General features: G+C 35.7%; 1 protein-coding gene across 1 annotated transcript in view; it reads right to left on the reverse strand.

The window, feature by feature from the left end:
* The window catches only part of ADGRB3 (adhesion G protein-coupled receptor B3), a 923,209-nt gene that overhangs the window by 496,543 nt on the left and 406,291 nt on the right, over positions 1 to 20,375 (reverse strand). The window contains exon 4 of the mRNA XM_060189990.1: positions 15,930 to 16,094. Within this exon, the coding sequence (XP_060045973.1) occupies positions 15,930 to 16,094 (165 nt within the window). The remainder of the gene's footprint in view (positions 1 to 15,929; positions 16,095 to 20,375) is intronic.

The following is a 20,375-nucleotide window of genomic DNA, read 5'->3' on the forward strand; positions in this document are numbered from 1 at the left end:
TTGAAAATATCTCAAAACAGTCTTTCTAAAACTGTGTTACTATGGAAGGCTGATGCAGATCTTGTCATTTTTTTTTTTTAGAAAAGAGTCTCATGCCACTTTGGAAAAAAAAATGTAGATACTACAAACTTCCTTTTGGATTCCTATAAAGATTTACAGATGGTCTACACTGTGACTGGCCTTGTTCTATTAGACTCTGGAAACACTAGTGATAAGAAAGATTCATGAATCATATCCTCTCACAGAAAGAGTGTAATTCCACGCTGCATCCATCACCAAAGCTCTGTGCCCTCACCCTCCCAGTGATAACCATCCTAGTTTCCAAAGTCTTAGAGACAATAAGAAGTAAGAGAGAAAGACAATTACCAAATGGTTTCACTCACACATGGAATCTAGAGAACTGATACACATGAACTTGCAACAAACTTTGTCTTTTTTAACTGCCAAGTAGTATATCTCATAATTTCAAGGGACAGTTTTAAAGTAGGCAAGAGATGTGATGCAATCTACCTTTTAGCATAATTTTGTAGTTGTGTATAGAATGTATAGTACAAGGTCAAGGATGTGTATTATAAAAAGATAGGAATCTATACTATAACCTAGAAAGAGGTGATAGTGGCTGAGATTATGGCACATTAATAGAAATTCTGTAAAAGGTAATTGAATTTTTAATGTTTTCTAAATATAAAGATCATAGATAAGTGGTAAGGTATGGAAAAATAGAGAATGCAAATTGGCTTGTATATTTGTTTTGTATTTTAAAGGAAAGAGATATACTGAGAAATACACAGAAAGACCAGATGACTGCTCAGCTCTGGTTTACGGTGGTGCAGGAACAATTTCAATCAATACCTGGGTCCTCAGAGGCTCAGGTATATGAGTCATTTGTATAACCATTATGCTATCTCCCTAGGCAAGTTAGCTTTTATGGTTTTTGCTTACTTAAACTGGAAAATGAGTGGAATTTTTTATCAAAATTAATTAGACCAGATTTCATATAAGTTAAAAAGTACTTACTTAGCCATGAAATCAAGAGGTCTATTTTGAACATGTTGAATTTGTGATATCATTATACATACAATGTAAGAAGTTCAACATTCATTATACTTTGTTCATAACTGTGCTTCCCAAAAATATCTGAAGTGTATTTCTTTTTCTCTTTCTTTCCATGGAATACCAATTATTAATTAAGTTTTCTCTAATAATTTGTACCTGGATTAAAATAACCCCTTTCCAAGGCTTTTCAGTTTCTCTCCATTTTGATTACCAGTATTTGCAGTTAAATTTTTCAATATGAAACCCCCAAATGCCTAACACTTTATGAACCATTTCACAAAGGTGACTAAGAATAGAGAACAATAAGGCTGTTTTGAAGCTGAGTGAATACTGAGAGATCAGCCTGTCTTCCCATCAGGTAATGTGTTTCTGTATACAACAATGTCACACTGGGGACAGTTAAAGTTTTGCTTCAGTAATATGACACATTAAGAGCTTTTATAGGCCCTGAAGAATTAAAATTGTAAAGGGTAAACTGCTAGATTCCTGGGGTTACTTTTTTTCATATGAATACCTCCTGCCATACATAGAGGGTAACAACTGTGTTCTATCTGGAAGGAAAAGCTATCTCCAGCCTACAGCGGTCGAATTAAATTCTATGATATGTTTTCATGAAAATATTATTTCAGTCTTTTTTCATCTTCTTCTTCCACATTTGGACCAATTATTGGTAAAAACAGAACAGATTGGACAACAAACATAAGTTATACTGTCTACTGACTCCTTAATGTTTTAGCTAGCAAGATCTCTTAATATATTGGGGCAGAAGATAGGTCACCTAGGAGACAGGACCTCAGCATCACATGGAAGCAGTATGAATAGCATAAAGGGAAGTCCATGGGCAGTAGAGCCACATGGGAATGTCTCTCCTTTCTCTATTTCTATCTGCCTCTCCCTCCTCTCTCTTTCTTTAAAAGTATAAAGAATGAAAAAAAAAAAAAAAAAAGGTCCAGGAATTCTGCTCACCAATATGATGTGGTTACAGGCCATGTTTATATAAAAGAAATATCATTTTCAGCAATGGCTTAGTTGATCATTGCTTACTGACTAACATCTATAGGATAAAAGTTATGAGGAGAAAAATTCTGGCCCTTGGTTTTGAGGCTATTGGATTTACTGCTGTCAGAATTGGAGAATTCAGATTTGCATTGAATTTACTCATGAAACTGGAAAGATATTTTCAGGATAAAAGACTAAAAATAATAGTCTAAGCTCTCACATCTTGAGATGTAGAAACCTATGTCTGGAGTTTTGTATTTCAAAATAAATTACAGTAGAGGGGAAAAATCACAATCAAATATGATTCAAAATCTGCAGTAGACCTGGGGAGTTATCTCAGTGTCAGAACACAAGACTTGCATGCCTGGAGACCCAGCGTGCAATATAGGACTGCTGTAAGCCAGGACTGAGCAAACCTCGCCCCCCCACACTAAATATTAGGATAATATTCAGACAAATATTAGGATAAAGAAATAAGAAATAATGAAAACATTGCTGGTAAATAAATTAGTAAAAACCTTAAATGAGAAAGATCCTCATTCAATAGTTAAAAAAAACAAGCTAGGTTTAATAAATGACACATATAATTTAAAGTATTCCGTAATTACCGAAATGTCACAGAATAATGTTAAAATTCTGAAATGACACAAAATGAATACAATTCCCATGCAACAGACTAGGTTAAAAAGGAAAAAAAAATCCAAATTATTTGAATAACAGGTTAATGAGGTAGCATGTGCATTTTAAATTATAATATTTCACACAGAGACAAAGAACTTTGAACCACAACCAACAAATGATTAGCATCTTCCCACTCACTGTCCTCAACAGAAGGGTTCCCTGCATAAGGACCATGGATCATTCTTCCATAGTTACAAAGGAATACAAATTTTAAGTTCACAGGAGACTGAAACCTCTTGCTCTTTACAACAGAAATATTTGGGTCCTAGTATATTCCTAAAGACCTAGCCTCTTCTTAGGATTTGTAAGAAAACATGCCTAGAGATTTCTGCTTGACAGTATTTCATTTATGGAGATAATGCATTCACAGGAACATGTTTCTCCAATGCAAGAGAGACCAGTTTGACACTACTCAACACAACAGTTCACCTAGTAGGAAAGGGGGGAAAATGACCACTGGGAAGGAAGAGATCATCAAGCCTCAGTGATAAACCTAGTGGCAATTAGAAATAAAGGAAGAAAGAAGGAAAGAAAGAATGAGAAAAAAAGATACCGAAAGATAGGAAGGAAGGAAAGGAGGAAGGAAGGAAGGGAGGAAGGAAAGAAGGAAGGGAAGATAGATATTTGAGCTGGTGAAATAACTAACTTGGATAATGTGCTTTGCATGGCCTAGGTTCAAGCCTAATGCCCACTACAGTGAAGAAAGCTTCAGTGCTGTGGTCTCTTTCATTATCTATCACTATATAAAAATGAGCCAAACAAAACAAAAAACAGAAAATACAAATATTTGATTATGTTTGATACATTTATCCAGTTGTATTTTAATACAATTAAAATACATTAAAAGAAAAACTGTTTTTAAAGATTTCAATAATGTATAATGGTAATAATAAGTATGTTCTTAAATGGTCAAATCTCCATAAAGGTATTTACATAGAGTTGACCTCTAGGAGTCAGTTCGATACTTATAGGTAGACCTCAGTGCTATGAACAGCATGATACTCAGAGCTAGACTGTTGTTCCCTGTTGGACATAACAGAACAATTGCAGAGAACACCAAATTCAAAGACAAGGTCTTTCTAATATTTAAATAAAATATACATGTATAGTCTACTATATATTTATATTTATAAATGTGTTTATATATCCATAAGCTGTAAATATATCACATAATAAGCATGTTATGTATAGTCTCTGCAAAGTTGTAAAAATTCTCCTCTCTCAGCTAATAGAGATAATACTGCATCAAAGCAAAAGACTCTGGGAAGAGAGAAAGGTGTGGGATGGAAGAGCTCTGGGGTCCTTGTGTATGATGGTGACATAGAGCCTAGTTATAGAGAGAGTTTCTTGCAGACATCTGTTACAGGGAGATGAGCAGTTGTACTTATGTGTCAAAAACTGTATTGTAAAGCAGTATCCTCTCCCCCCCAATAGTGTGTGGGGAATATATTACATCTTTTGCCAATAGTAATGTCTCCTCCAGATAGATAAATTTTAAGCTACCAAATCTCAGGATCTCAGGACTGTCCCCTCTACTTGACATTATCAAATCTGGAGTAAAGTAGATACGCTTCATGAAACCTTGCCTGAAATTACTCATCCAAAATCCAATACTTGATAAGTCTTTTCTAACATTCTCTGAGATATACTACAAGGCCTATATTGATTTTCCCCACTATCAAGAGTACAAACTCCATGTGTACAACTACAGATGTCATTCTGGTGGGTTCTGACTGGGCTCACTACTATAGTAATACAAATACTCAGAATTACACAGTATTGTCAATTAACCAAATTCTCACTCTTAGTATTTCACATAATCTCAATCTCACAAGGCATATTTAAGCCTAATTTTATTTATTTATTTATTTATTTATTTTCCCTTTTGTTGCCCTTGTTTTATTGTTGTAGTTATTATTGCTGTTGTTACTGATGTTGTCGTTGTTGGATAGGACAGAGAGAAATGGAGAGAGAGGAAGGAAGACAGAGAGGGGGAGTGAAAGATACCTGCAGTCCTGCTTTACCGCCAAAAAAGTGACTCCCCAGCAGATGGGCAGCTGGGGGCTCGAAAGGAATCCTTATGCTGGTCCCTGCATTTTGTACAACTTGCACTTAACCCACTGCACTACCGTCCAACCCCCTATAAGCCCAACTTTATAAGATGAAAATATTTAGGGTCAAAGGAAAACCACAGATAACAAAATGCAAAATTGAAATTTATAGATTTTACATATATTTAAACATATATATTTTTTTATTTTGAAGGTCCAAGATTATTTCATTATAACTCACTAGTACATTATTAACGAGACACATAAAGTACTCCATAAGAATTCTGAAGGAGTATTAAAAAGTTAGGGGGGTGGGCAGTAGTGCATTGGGTTAATCGCACATGACGCCAAACGCAAGGACTGGAGAAGGATCCCCCTCGATTCCCCGGCTCCCCACTTGCAGCGGGGTCACTTCACAGGTGGTGAAGCAGGTCTGCAGGTGTCTTTCTCTCTCCCTCTCTGTCATCCCCTCATCTCTTGATTCCTCTCTGTCCTATCCAACAACAGCATGGCAACAATAACAAGTGGATTCCTAGTGCAGGCATGAGCTCCAGTGATAATCCTGGAGGCAAAAAAAAAGCATGAAATCAGCATACACACAAAAAAAAAACCAGAAATCTGAAAAAAAATACATACATATATATGTGTGTGTGTTATGGAATAATTCCTTCTTTTCAAATATATTACTATCATTGAAAACTTGATATTTAATGACTGCATTTTAGCAAAAATAGGGCAAAAGTACTTTGGACTGCTAGAAGTCCTGAACTTGGTGATATATAAGAAACAGACTACGAAAAACACTGAACAAATAGACATACATACACACAACCTTTCATAATCTCACACTTTATTTATACATTTGAGAAAAGGAAGAAGTTAGAATCCATCTATGTTTATTAGCTATTGAATAAATCATATTCCTTTCTTCTTGTCATACCTCAGGTACATGTACCGTCATGTCACTAATTCTTATTCTTGGGTACACAAACCAAAAGCTAAAAATTCACACTAGGAAATAACCATATTTGTCCTTCTAAATTTGATCCCAAGAGAGAAGTTTACCCTCACTTCCAAATAAGTGTGAGAGAGCTTGACACTGAACAAATAATGTATCTGAGTAAACACAGGATATCATCTACTTATAAGTAGTTATTTCAATCTGCATAAATAAGTATTTTATAATTTGATATAACTAGCATATGCCTCCCTATATAGTATCAACTTTATTATAATGTTTACATGTATTTTTAAAAATCAGTGTCCTGGCATGAAATTCTTGCATAATCTCACAACATAATTCTGCTATTGACTACCAGAATCTACAGGATCAGATTTTCAAAGGTAGAAGATCCTATTTATTGTTTTGAAATTCTCCTCTGTCTTCTGATTATCACTTCAATTTGACCTAACCAAAGGACAATCAAGTGTAAGGCTTGACCTAGTTTCTTTATAGTTGACGCACTCCCAGAGCTTTACCCCTTATGATTATGTCTTTATTGCTCGGGCTCAGTGCCTGCATGACAAATCCTCTGCTCCCTGTGGACATTTGTTTTTTTCATTAAAAAATTATATTTGACAATAATATATCTAAGAATGTGATGAAGAGGTAGAGGAGGAGAAAGACATTTGCAGCACTGCTTCACCACCCGTAAAGCTTCTATCCTACAAGATGGATACAGGAGCTTGAACCCCGTTCCTTGTACATGGTAATATGTGTGCTTCACTGGATGTGCAACCGCCTAGTTCCTTAAAATGCCATCTCAAGTATGTCAGGTAAGGCAGTGGCAGGAAGTACAGACACCCCTAAAGGAAAAATGAGAACTTGTATCCATGTGACAATAACTGTCTAGTAAATCATTATTTCCCAAAGAAATAATAATGATTATGAAATCAAATCATCTTGGTCAGAGCTTACAAAACATTTCCCTTGGATAGAGGACCTGTTTGGTCATGTCTGTGGCCCAGTTTTGAGCCTAGCTCACACTGTACTGAAGGAAGTTATGGTGCTATGGGCTCTTTCATACATCCTCTGCTTACTCCATTTCTATCTTTAAAAGTATATAATAAAATAAACTGTAGCTACTAGAGTTCTTTTTTAGGTGGTACAAAAATCAAGATATAATTTGGTGAGACTTTTACATCTCTTATGGTGCAATTACATTAAACATGAAAATACATATGCTTTTCGAGTCCTGAGGTTTTTGTTTTTTTTTTTCTTTTCTTTCTTAACAATCAGCTGCCTCTGCTCAGGAGGCTTGAGGCAGTCTGGGACAGGGTTTTTTATCCTGCTCTATTTTATTATTAATATTACATAAAGGCATATATCTCCCCCCCCTTTAGTTTGATCAGAATTAACTCTTAGGGTATCTTTCATTGCTAGGGTAGTGGGCATCTTATCTATTGTGAGAGGAACTTGTCTCGTTACTCCTACCTCCTCTACAGACTCTCCCCTTCTACCTCCTCCTAGCTAAATAAGAAAAATAATAATAAAATAAAATAAAAAATAGAGTAATCAATTAAAAAAACCTTTCCTTTCACTGCTCTTTAATTACAGCTCTTTTTCTTCTCTTTTCTCTTTTCTCTCTGTTATTTCTCTTTTTTTTTTAATCTTGCATGCACTTCTTCCTTCCTTCTTCTTTGCCTTTCTGAATTTGTGAATTATTTTGGGGAAGTATTCTGACTCAGAGTGGACTCTCTATGTGTGTATCTCTGGTCTACTTCCATTTCTTCTCTTGTTACACCAAGAATATACAGTGGATAGTAGATTTGCATAACTGTCTTTTCTTGCTATACCTTCTTTCTTTCCTCTCTTCCTCACTTGGACTTGGTTGCTATTTTCTCACGGACTGGAGACATTGTTTGGCTAACTGGTAGTGTTTAAACGGCTTCAATACTTGCTTTAGTTGCTATTGTAATTCCTGAAACCTCAGTGTAATTGTCATAAAGATACTTAGTACAGTGTTGCTTGTACTCAAGACACACAACTGAGGAACAACAGAGCATAAAAATAAGAAACACATAAATCAAAAAAATTGGTAGATCAAAAACAAATAAAACTGCTACTCCAATGAATGAAGACACGAGCCCAGAAGAAACTACGAATCAGCCAGAAGTAACCATAGATAAGAAAAATATGCAAGCAATAATAAACTTATTAATCACAGAAATGAAAACAACATTGGAGGAAAGGAATGGCAGTATTAGGGAAACAACAGTTGAGACCCCCAAAGGAAAACACTGATTATCTTGAGGCAATTAGAGAACTGAAAGCTGAAATAGCTGTAATGAAGAAAGAAGATGAAGCAAGGGAAAGCAGACTAACAGAAGCAGAAAACAGAATTAGTCAGACAGAGGATAAGTTAGAGAAAACTAAGAAAGAGGTGAAAGAGCTCAAAAAGAGATTGAGAGACACTGAAAACAACAACAGAGACATATGGGATGATCTCAAAAGAAGTAATATTCGCATAATTGGCCTGCCAGAGGAAGAAAGAGAGGAAGGGGAAGCAAACATTCTAGAGGAAATAATAGAAGAAAACTTCCCAGACCTGAATAACAGAAAGGACATCAAGATTCAAGAGGCCCAGAGAGTACCAAACAGAATCAACGCAGACCTGAAGACACCAAGACACATCATAGTCACAATGAGAAGGAGTAAAGATAAAGAAAGGATCCTAAAGCCTGCAAGAGAGAAACAAAAAGTCACATACAGGAGAAAACCCATAAGATTATCTGCAGACTTCTCCACTCAAACTCTAAAAGCCAGAAGAGAATGGCAAGATATCTATTGAGCCCTGAATGAAAAAGGGTTTCAACCAAGGATAATATATCCTGCTAGACTTTCATTCAAACTAGATGGAGGGATCAAAACCTACTTAGACAAACAACAGTTAAAGGAGGCAACCATCACCAAACCGGCCCTGAAAGAGGTTCTAAAAGACCTCTTATAAACAAGAAAATCATTATAATACTTGCAATATATCAGAGCAAACAAAAATCTTTTTTGAACAATGGCACTACAATACATTAAATCCATAATATCAATAAATATCAATGGCTTAAACTCACCCATCAAAAGGCACAGAGTTGGGGGGATGGATCAGAAAACATAACCCAACCATATGCTGCTTGCAAGAATCCCATCTGTCACAACAAGATAAAGACAGACTTAAAGTGAAAGGATGGAAAACTATCATACAGGCTAACGGACCACAAAAAAGGGCAGGAACAGCCATTCTCATTTCAGACATATAGATTTTAAATTAAATAAAGTAACAAAAGAGGGGCAAGGACATTACATAATGATTAGAGGATCAAACAGCCAAGAAGACTTAACAATTATTAACATCTATGCACCCAATGAGGGACCATCTAAATATGTTAAGCACTTAGTGAAAGAATTTCAAAAGTACATCAATAGTAATACAGTAATAGTGGGAGACTTCAATACCCCACTCTCACACTTAGACAGATCAACAAAGCAGAGAACCAACAAAGATACAAGAGAAATGAATGAAGAGATTGACAGACTAGACCTCTTGGATATTTCAGAGTCCTTCACCCCAAAAAACTAGAATACACCTTCTTTTCAAATCCACATAACACATACTCAAGGATAGACCACATGTTAGGCCACAAAGACAGCATCAATAACTTCAAGAACATTGAAATGATCCCAAGTATCTTCTCAGAGCACAGTGGAGTAAAACTAACATTTAACAACAAACAAATAATTATTAAAAGTCACAGAATTTGGAAACTAAACAACTTACTCCTTAAGAACCACTGGGTCAGAGACTCACTCAAGCAGGAAATTCAAATGTTCCTGGAAACAAATGAAAATGAAGACACAACCTATCAAAATATTTGGGAAAGAGCTAACACAGTACTGAGAGGGAAACTTATAGCCATACAATCACACATTAAACACCAAGAAGAAGCTCAAATGAACGACCTTACTGCACACCTCAAGGACTGAGAGGAAGAGGAACAAAGGACCCTAAAGCAACCAGAAGGACAGAAATCATTAAAGTTAGAGCAGAAATAAACAACATCGAAAATAAAAGAACCATACAAAAGATCAATGAAGCCAAATGTTGGTTCTTTGAAAGGTTAAACAAAATTGACAAACCCCTAGCCAGACTCACCAAACAAAAAAAGAGACAAGACTCAAATTAATAGAATTGTAAAAGATGCAGGAGATATCACAACTGACACCACAGAAATCCAGAGAATCTTGCGAAACTTCTATAAAGAACTATACGCCACCAAGCTAGAGAATCTGGAAGAAATGGAAAATTCCTAGAAGCATATGCCCTTCCAAAACTGAACCAAGAAGAACTACAAAATCTAAATGCACCAATCACAGACAAAGAAATTGAAACCTTTATTAAGAATCTCCCCAACAACAAAAGTCCTGGACCAGATGGCTGCACAAATGAATTCTACAAAACTTTCAGGAAACAGTTAATACCCATACTTCTTAAGCTTTTCCATAAGATTGTAGAAACAGGAATACTCCCTTCCACCTTCTATGAAGCCAAGATCACCCTGATACCAAAAGCTGATAGGGACAGAACAAAAAAGGAAAACTACTGACCAATATCGCTGATGAACATACATGCCAAAATATTAAATAAGATCTTGGCAGACCGGATACAGCAACATATCAAAAAGATTGTTCATCATGACCAAATGGGATTCATCCTAGAAATGCAAGGCTGGTTCAACATCCGTAAGTGAATCAATGTCATTCACCACATCAATAAAAGCAAAGCCAAAAACCACATAATTATCTCAATAGATGCAGAGAAAGCCTTTAACAAAATCCAACATCCATTCATGCTCAAAACTCTACAAAAAATAGGAATAGATGGGAAATTCCTCAAGATAATGGAGTCTATATATAGCAAACCTATAGCCAACATCATACTCAATGGACAGAAGCTGAAAGCATTCCCCCTCAGATTGGGGACTAGACAGGGCTAGTTACTCTTCAACACCGTTACTCTTCAACATAGTATTGGAAGTTTTTGCCATAGCAATCAGGCAAGAGAAAGAAATCAAAGGAATACAGATTGGAAGGGAAGAAGTCAAGCTCTCACTATTTGCAGATGATATGATAGTATACATAGAAAGACCTAAAGAATTCAGCAGAAAACTACTGGAAGTTATTAGGCAATATAGCAAGGTATCAGGCTACAAAATCAATGTACAAAAATCAGTGGCATTTCTTTATGCAAACACTAAATCTGAAGAAGAAGACATCCAGAAATCACTCCCATTTACTGTTTCAGCAAAATCAATCAAATACCTAGGAATAAAGTTGACCAAAGAAGTGAAAGACTTGTATGCTGAAAACTATGTGTCGCTACTCAAGGAAATAGAAACTAATACCAAGAAATGGAAAGATATCCCATGCTCATGGATTGGAAGAATAAATGTCATCAAAATAAATATTCTCCCCAGAGCCATATACAAATTTAATGCAATACTCATCAAAGTTCCACCAAGCTTCTTTAAGAGAATTGAACAAACATGACAATCATTTATCTGGAACCTGAAAACACCTAGAATTGCCAAAACCATCTTGAGGAAAAGAAACAGAAATGGAGGCAACGCACTCCCAGACCTTAAACTATATTATAAAGCCATCATCATCAAAACAGCATGGTACTGGAACAAAAATAGGCACAGAGACCAGTGGAACAGAATTGAAAGCCCAGAAATATATCCTCACACCTATGGACATCTAATCTTTGATAAGGGGGCCCAAAGGATTAAATGGAAAAAGGAGGCTCTCTTCAATAAATAGTGCTGGGAAAACTGGGTTGTAACATGCAGAAGAATGAAACTGAACCACTTTATCTCACCAGAAACCAAAATCAACTCCAAATGGATCAAAGACCTAGATGTCAGATAAGAAACAATCAAATACTTAGAGGAAAACATTGGTAAAACAGTCTCCCACCTCCACCTCATGGACATCTTTGATGAATCAAACCCAATTGCAAGGAAGACTAAAGCAGAAACAAATCAATGGGACTACATCAAATTGAAAAGATTCTGCACATCCAAAGAAACTATTAAACAAACAAAGATACCCCTCACAGAATGGGAGAAGATCTTCACATGCCATACATCAGACAAGAAACTAATCACCAAAGTATATAAAGAGGTTAGCAAACTTAGCACCAAAAAAGCAAATGACCCCATCCAAAAATGGGCAGAGGATATGAACAAAACATTCACCTCAGAGGAGATCCAAAAGGCTTACAAACATATAAAAAACTGCTCTAGGTCACTGATTGTCAGAGAAATGCAAATTAAGACAACACTAAGATACCACCTCACTCCTGTAAGAATGGCCTACATCAAAAAGGACAGCAGCAACAAATGCTGGAGAGGATGTGGGGACAGAGGAACTCTTTTACATTGCTGGTGGGAATGTAAATTGGTACAGCCTCTGTGGAGAACAGTCTGGAAAACTCTCAGAAGGCTAGACATGGACCTTCCATATGATCCAGTAATTCTTCTCCTGGGATTATACCCCAAGGACTCACTCCATAACACCCAACCAAAAAAAGGTGTGTACTCCTATGTTCATAGCAGCACAATTCATAGTAGCTAAAACCTGGAAGCAACCCAGGTGCCCAACAACAGATGAGTGGCTGAGAAAGCTATGGTATATATACACAATGAATACTATGCAGCTATCAAGACCAATGAACCCACCATCTCTGACCCATCTTGGACAGAGCTAGAAGGAATTTTGTTAAGTGAACTAAGTCAGAAAGATAAAGATGAGTATGGGATGATCCCAATCATCAACAGAAGTTGAGGAAGAAGATCTGAAAGGGAAACTAAAAAAGGACCTGACCAAATTGTAAGTAGGGCACCAAAGTAAAAGCCCTGTGGTGAGGGGTAGACATGCAGCTTCCTGGGCCAGTGGGGGGTGGGAGTGGGTGGGAAGGATGGGTCACAGTCTTTTGGTGGTGGGAATGGTGTTAATGTACACTCCTAGTAAAATGTAGTCATATAAATCACTAGTTAATTAATATGAGATGGGGAAAATCAATTGTATGTCTCCAAGTTTCTCAAAACACAAACTGAATCTTTTTAATATATAGGCTGTGTATTTGATATGCGGACTCTCTCAAAAGCCTAGACCAAGCAGATTAGAAGCATCCAATAGCACAGCTATATACAAGATACTAGATACTGTACAGCAAATCCTAACAAAAGGACTTTTCAAAGTTAACCCAATTACCAAATAATGTGATGATAACATGAACTATCAATTGTCTTTTGGAATCCTAAAACAGCACGAACCTCACATCTCCACTATGGATCCTCTACTTCCCCCAGTCCTGGAACCCTTGGATAGGGCCCACTTTCCCGTATGACTCTCCCAATCCATATCAAATAATATTCCATCTGCCGATTGCAACCTAATCAACACAACAATTGCCACCTCAACATGCTTCATTTTAGACTGTGTCCAGAGACTTCACGTGTGGAATGACAACCCTTCAGCTTCATTACTTGGTCACCAGGTTCCAGATGTCATCAATATGCCGGCCAGGCTTCCCTGGACTGAAGACCTCACCAATGTGTCCTGGAGCTCCGCTTCCCCAGAGACCCACCCTAATAGGGAAAGAGAGAGGCACACTGGGAGTATGGATTAACCAGTCAACGCCCATGTTCAGCGGGGAAGCAATTACAGAAGCCAGACCTTCCACCTTCTACAACCCACAATGACCCTGGGTCCATGCTCCCAGAGGGATAGAGAATGGGAAAGTTATCAGGGGAGGGGGTGGGATATGGACATTGGGTGGTGGGAATTGTGTGGAGTTGTACCCTTCCTACCCTATGGTTTTGTTAATTTATCCTTTCTTAAATTAAAAAAAAAAAGACAGAAAGGCAGAAAAAAAAATAATACAGGAAATCTTGGATTCGGCTTGATTTATTCCACTAAGCAGGAACTCTGGAAAAGGAAGGGGTAGGGGATGGATTTTGGGGTCATGGAGCATGGTAGTGTAAAGGGAAATAAGTGGGACTGATAGAGTTTTATAGACACCTTTTATAGTGAGATGAAAAACTATACCCATGTGCCACCTGTACTGTAGTCTACTAAACTAAAGAAAAAAATAACTAGAAGGATTAAAAGTGTAGATGGGACTGATAGGAGTTGGATAAAGTGTTTGAAACAAATTATTGGGATCACAGAAAAGCTAGCATGGAGAATATGTGACTAATGGGGCTGATGAGAAAAATCTTCTGTTGAATAAAAAGGTATGCGAAATTTCATGCCTGAGTCTCACAAGACCCAGATTTATCACGATTCCTTACTTTCCCATAGTCCATGTACTTAGAAATTGCCTTAGAAAGATAAATCAAAGCAAATTTTCAATATATATTTTTTCAACCTGAAGCCTCCAAATATGTTAGCTTCTTTTTGTGCCCCTAAAGTTCCTGCAACTCAATTTTTCCAAGGCTTAACATGCATTCTCAAGAGGAAAATAAATAAATAAATAAATAAATAGTAAAGAGCCAGTGGTAGCACACCAGACTTTGAATGCCTGATGTTCTGGTATCCCAAGTCCTATCCCCAGCACCACCATAAGCCAGTACTGAGCAATTCTCTGCTAAAATAAATAAAACAAATGACTGAATTAATAAAACCAAAATAAAAACTTTGGAAAAGAAAACTAGGGGGCCAAATGGTGGAACATTTGGTTAAGCATACTTGTTAACCATGTTCTAGGGCTCAGGTTAAAGCCTCTTATCCCCACTTGCAGGGTAGAGCTTCACAATTAGTAAAACAGTGTTTCTCCCTTTCTATTACCTGTTCCTTCTCAATTTCTCTCTGTCTCTATTTAATACATAAGTAAATAAATAGTTAAAAAAGAAAGCTGGAATAAATGGTAAAATAATTAAATATAGATAAATATAACTGAAAAAACACACGTATTGACAATAGATCATATAGGTTTCATAATCACATAAAGAAATAGCATTTAGGATATAAATATTTTACAAAGCTAATAAATATTCCAGAATGTGTGATTTTCTATAAAAAGGCCTATAATTTTCCTACAAAGTCAGTGACATGCCCACTCCTTAACTGAGTGGGAGAGAACATTATCAGCAGGGATACTTTAAAATCATATTGTATAAAGACAGTCATCATTTGAAATTCTTTGAGACTCCTTATATATTTTTCCCAGTAGGGAAAACCAAGAGTCAGTAAAATCTTAGTGGTGAGGATTAAGATACAATTCATAGAAAAACCAACAGAGGTGATTATTAATTGGTGCTTAGTTAAGGAAATATACAGTCAAGCATTGTATATGATAATCAAGGAAATACATTTAACCAAGAAAGAATAACTTTAGCAAATATTTTCCAATGTGACTGAATGAAGGTTATACTTTTACTATATCCACTATAAAAAGGGACTGTATTTCATAGTATTCTCTAATTCCATTCCAGGTGTTCCACTCCCCAATAAAGTCCCCAAACCTAGATATAGTCCAGGTTCCCTGAGATAGAGCATAGGTCCACATGTGCCCATAAACTAGGGGAAAAATATATACCTGAAAGTAGAAGTACACAAGAGCATGCAGGGAATACCCCCCAACACTTCATCTGCACTATTCCAGTCTTTAGGTCCATGATTGTTCAACAATTTGTTTGGCTTTGTATGTTAACTCTCTTTTTAGCCACCAGGTTCTGGATGCCAGCAAGATACTGACCAGACTTCCCTGGACAGATGACCCCATCAATGTGTACTGGAGCTCCGCTTCCTCAGAGCCCCACCCTACTAGGGAAAGAAAGAGGCAGACTGGGAGTATGGATCGACCAGACAACGCCCATGTTAAGCGGGGAAGCAATTACAGAAGCCAGACCTTCCACCCTCTGCAACCCACAATGACCCTGGATCCATACTCCCAGAGATAGAGAATGGGAAGGCTATCAGGGGAGGGGATGGGATATGGAGATCGGGTTATGGGAATTGTGCAGAACTGTACCCCTCTTATTCTATGGTTTTGTTAATGTCTCCTTTCTTAAATAAATAAAAAAAGGGGACTGTATGCAAATACACAAATACAAATTTTGCCAAATATAGACTATGCTTACCTGGGCAGAGAGCAATATTACAAGGCTTATGATGTGTTTCAGGTCCTTCACATGGTCTTCCTCCATACTGTGGAGGTGTACATGACCTTGTTCTTGTTCTTTGGCCTCGACCACATGTAAATGAACATAAACTCCATGGTGACCACTCCTCCCAAACTCCATGTACTGCAATAAAGCAAAGAAGCTTCAACAACAAAATCAGATAGTTAAAACCAAGTAATTTTTCTTTATAACTAAGAAAACATACTTAAAAGACAAATATGAAGACACTTTTCAAAATGAGGTACATTAACATTATTATTTGTTATTCAAAATTTAAGATAATAAGAATTTCTATTATTATTATTTTTATTTTATTTTATTTTTACAAGAGCACTACTCAACTCTGGTTTATGGTGCTATGGGGGAATGAACCTGGTACTTAGGAGCCTCAACATAAGCATCTCTTTGTATAACCATTATGCTAGATTTTCTTCTTTTCCCATTTTAAACATTAGGGCAAATATGAATTTCTTTCTTTTGTCTTTCTAAGCATGTGCTATAATTATTGTTTTAGTATTTTCTTTTTATGTTTTAAATTTTGTTTATATGTTTGATATAACAGAAAAAAATTAAGAGGTGAAGGAGAGATATAGAGAGGGAGAGAGAGAGGCCTGCAGCATTGCTTCACCACTTATGAAGCTCCCTTCAAGTGGGGATCAGGGGCTTGAACCTGGGTCCTTGAACATGGTAATGTGTGTGTTCAACCAGGTGTGCCACTACCTGGCCCCTAACAGTCTCTTTCTGACTGTTATAAAATCCAAAGAGGCTATTCCTCTCTCAATAAACTGACAGCACTGGAAACCAAGTCCCTTCAAATTAATAGTTTTTCAGAGGAAACAAATGATCTAATTAACATTATACTTAATGCATATTGATTCTTCATAGATTCAGATTTTATCAGAAGTTCAACATGATTTGTGATTCCCTATGACAACATCTGGTAATAAAAGATGTTATCTTTTGCAAAACTTTCACTAGGTCTGAAGGTTTAGATCCCTTCACTGAACTACAATATCATCAATGTCATTCCAGTTCTTAGCATTTGGAACAGTAATAAAACTTCGTGCATTAAATCAAAAAAATGAATTTGGGTAAAATGTGCTCTCTGGAGCGGGGGTAGATAGCATAATGCCTGAGGCTCTGAAGTCCCAGGTTTAATCCCCCGCACCACTATAAGCCAGAGCTGAGCAGTGCTGTGGTAAAAAAGAAAGAAAAAAAAAAGGAAGGAAGGAAGGAAGGAAGAAGGAAGGGGGAAAGAAAGGAAAAATGTGCTCTCCCATTGAAAATTTTCTACCTGGTCTTAAGTTCTTATAAACTCTAGTTTAGAGGTATATGATGCCATACACAGGAATCAGCTGTAGTAGCAGTTTATAGCAGAAGATAATAAAAATATTCATTTTTCAGCTTTAGATCTTATTAAGTGTCAGAGAGGACTTTTGTACATACAGTAAATCTAAATATAAAGTACATATAGTATATTTAAAGTTGATTACATGTATGGTTGACCATGGCTGTCCACTACTTAGTTGACCAATTTGCTACTTTACATACACATGTATGTGAGACATTTCATTCCTTTTATTTATTCTATAGTATAGCTCCAGCTAGTTAAGACATATTCATTACTAAGATATATAAGAAAGTTAGCTATAAGCTGGGTGACCCTCATGGCAAAAATTGGTAAATAAAAGAAACAAAATTTACATAATATTCAGTGAAAAACTCTTAAGATTTCAAAAAAAATCCTAGTAAAATAATTTTATGTATTATGTGGAAGAAGATTAAGACAATAAAAAAATAAAGATGTTTACATTTTTCACATGAGAACCTGGAAAAGCAAAATCAATCTGCATCAATGACCATTAGTGTAAGTAACAAGTCTGCATATAATACTAAGAACATGTGTACACATATATATATTACTTATATATGATTAATTATAGTAAGATATTTTAAAAGTAATTAAATGGATGTATATACTTAAATGTATTATCTTTAATCAACTGTATTTCTTTCTGATTATCAGAATTTCTACATTAAAAAGTTTCCACTCTATTTTGAAGATACATTGTTATCAGACATGCTATTTGATATTGACATAGCTTGTTTTCTTAATTTCTTCTCTATCAAAATACACTCCTGCATGCATTGTACAAACTCAGAAAAACTTGTTGAATTCGCAGATTTCCCTAACAATTGCAAGTGAATATTGAGGAACCTTAATAATATAAATTATGAAACTGGTATACTCTGAAAAATAATGCTACACAGTACTGCTTTATACATTTTATAATTTCATTTTTAAAAGATATTTAGCTACTGGGGAGACAATATATTGATTATGTGAAAGACTTCCATGCCTGAGATTCCTGTGTCCCAGGCAGGTTCAGTTCTAGGTACCACCATAAGCAAGATCCAATCCAAGTCTGTCTGTCTGTCGGCCTACCTGCCTGCCTGCCTGCCTATCTATCTGTCTGTCTGTCTGTCTGTTTATCTATCTATCTCTATCTATTTCTCTCTCTCTCTCTATATATATATATATATATGTATATGTGTATATATATGTGCCTCTCATTAAGATATTTTAAATAAAATTTAAAAAGCTATTTATTTCATTTGAAAAGAACACAGAATGTTTAATGATTTGTGTATATTAAGTAAGCAGGAAATTATAGCACATGTTATAAATTATATCAGCGCTACTTATAAAATTTATGCTGTCATGAATTTTTAATTTTATTAGAATATTATTACATAATTATGTTGTGTTAGTACAATTTTTAAAATGTATAAATTATTAGCCCAACTGAAAAAAACACAGCTAATAAAATAATGAACATAATTAATTCATTTTATAGCTTTCTTCTTTAGACACTTAGGGATAATATTTTATCTGTTCTCGATATTTAGGGGAAAAGTGAGAAATACACATTGCAAAACCATACTACTCCCACAAGAGTGAAGTAAACATGTACAAATTCTCTTATGATTTATATTTTCATGTAAATACAGTATACACTTTAAGCATTTTTATTACGTATATAGATATAAAACATAAATTTAAGTGCCAAAAGATAATTCACCTAGTAAAAACCTGCAGAGAACCCAAGTTTCTGGAAGTTCCATAGATGGTAGTTCAGAGCTCTGGTGTCTCTCCCATTCTGTCATTTTATCTTTGCATGCCCTTTCTCACTTTCAAATAAAATTAATTTAAAAGGTTGCCTTGGGGAACCAGGTGTATAATACCTAGTTAAACACACACATTATAGTGTTCAAGGGCCCAGGTTCAAGTCCCTGTCACCACCTACAGAAGGGAAGCTTCCGAGAAATGAAGCAATGTTGTAGGTGTTCCTCTTGCTCTCTCCCTATCTGCACCTTCACTCTCAATTTCTCTCTGTTCCTATCAAATAAAGAAGTAAGTTGTTGTGGTCCAGGAGGTGACACAGTGGATAAAGCATTGGACTCTCAAACGTGAGGTTGCAAGTTCAATCCCCAGCTGCACATGTACCAGAGTGATATCTGGTTCTTTCTCTCTCTCCTCTTATCTTTCTCATAAATAAATTTTAAAAAAATTTTAAATAGTTTTTAAAAATAGGAAAAAAATTAAAAGATTGACCTGGAGTGGTGGCATCACACATTTGTGAGACCCCATTAAAAATTAAAATGTATCTTCCAATGTTTAGAACAATTTCTTAACCTACACATACTTCTTTTCAAGGACAAGGAAACATATAGAATAGATGAGGGGAATTTTGTCACCCAGGACATTTGGCAATCTTGAGATATTTTGATTACCACATTAAAGTACAGAAAGGGTACTAGAGGGTAGTTTGGTTAACCTGTGGCAAAATGTCAATAGAAACTAAGTTGAGAACTATGCAAAAAATAATAAAACTATAAGGAAGATACAGAACAGTAAATATACAAATTAATGTAGCTTAGTTCTCTATTTTTCTCAATTTACATAGTTTATCCCTATCATTTGTTATTGTCATTGCTGTTAGTAATGAGGGAATTCTGAAGACAGCTTAAAAACAAATCAATTTTTCAATAGGCTAGATGTTTTAGAATAGACATTAGAAGTAACATATTATTGTGTAGTCATTAAGAAAGACCTCTGAAATCTAAATAATACAGGTAAAATATAACTAAAATACCATTGGTTATTCTTTAATAGCTAAAATAATTATAGGCTCAAATTCTATCACTCCACAAATTTTGTGAAATGTGACTTTAATATTAAGTTTGTCTTTGTGTGGTTTTCATTAACTAAATGCCAGATACACTTGATTATACACAGTGGGACAAGTAGCTTATTGGTTTCTGAGCTAATTTTCTCTTTGGAGATTTAAAGTAATATTTTAGATAGATACCTATACTATTTAAAGTTTTTTAATTCACTTT

Source organism: Erinaceus europaeus, chromosome 4 (assembly GCF_950295315.1).
Source record: "Erinaceus europaeus chromosome 4, mEriEur2.1, whole genome shotgun sequence".
In the NCBI taxonomy this organism is placed as follows: domain Eukaryota; kingdom Metazoa; phylum Chordata; class Mammalia; order Eulipotyphla; family Erinaceidae; genus Erinaceus; species Erinaceus europaeus.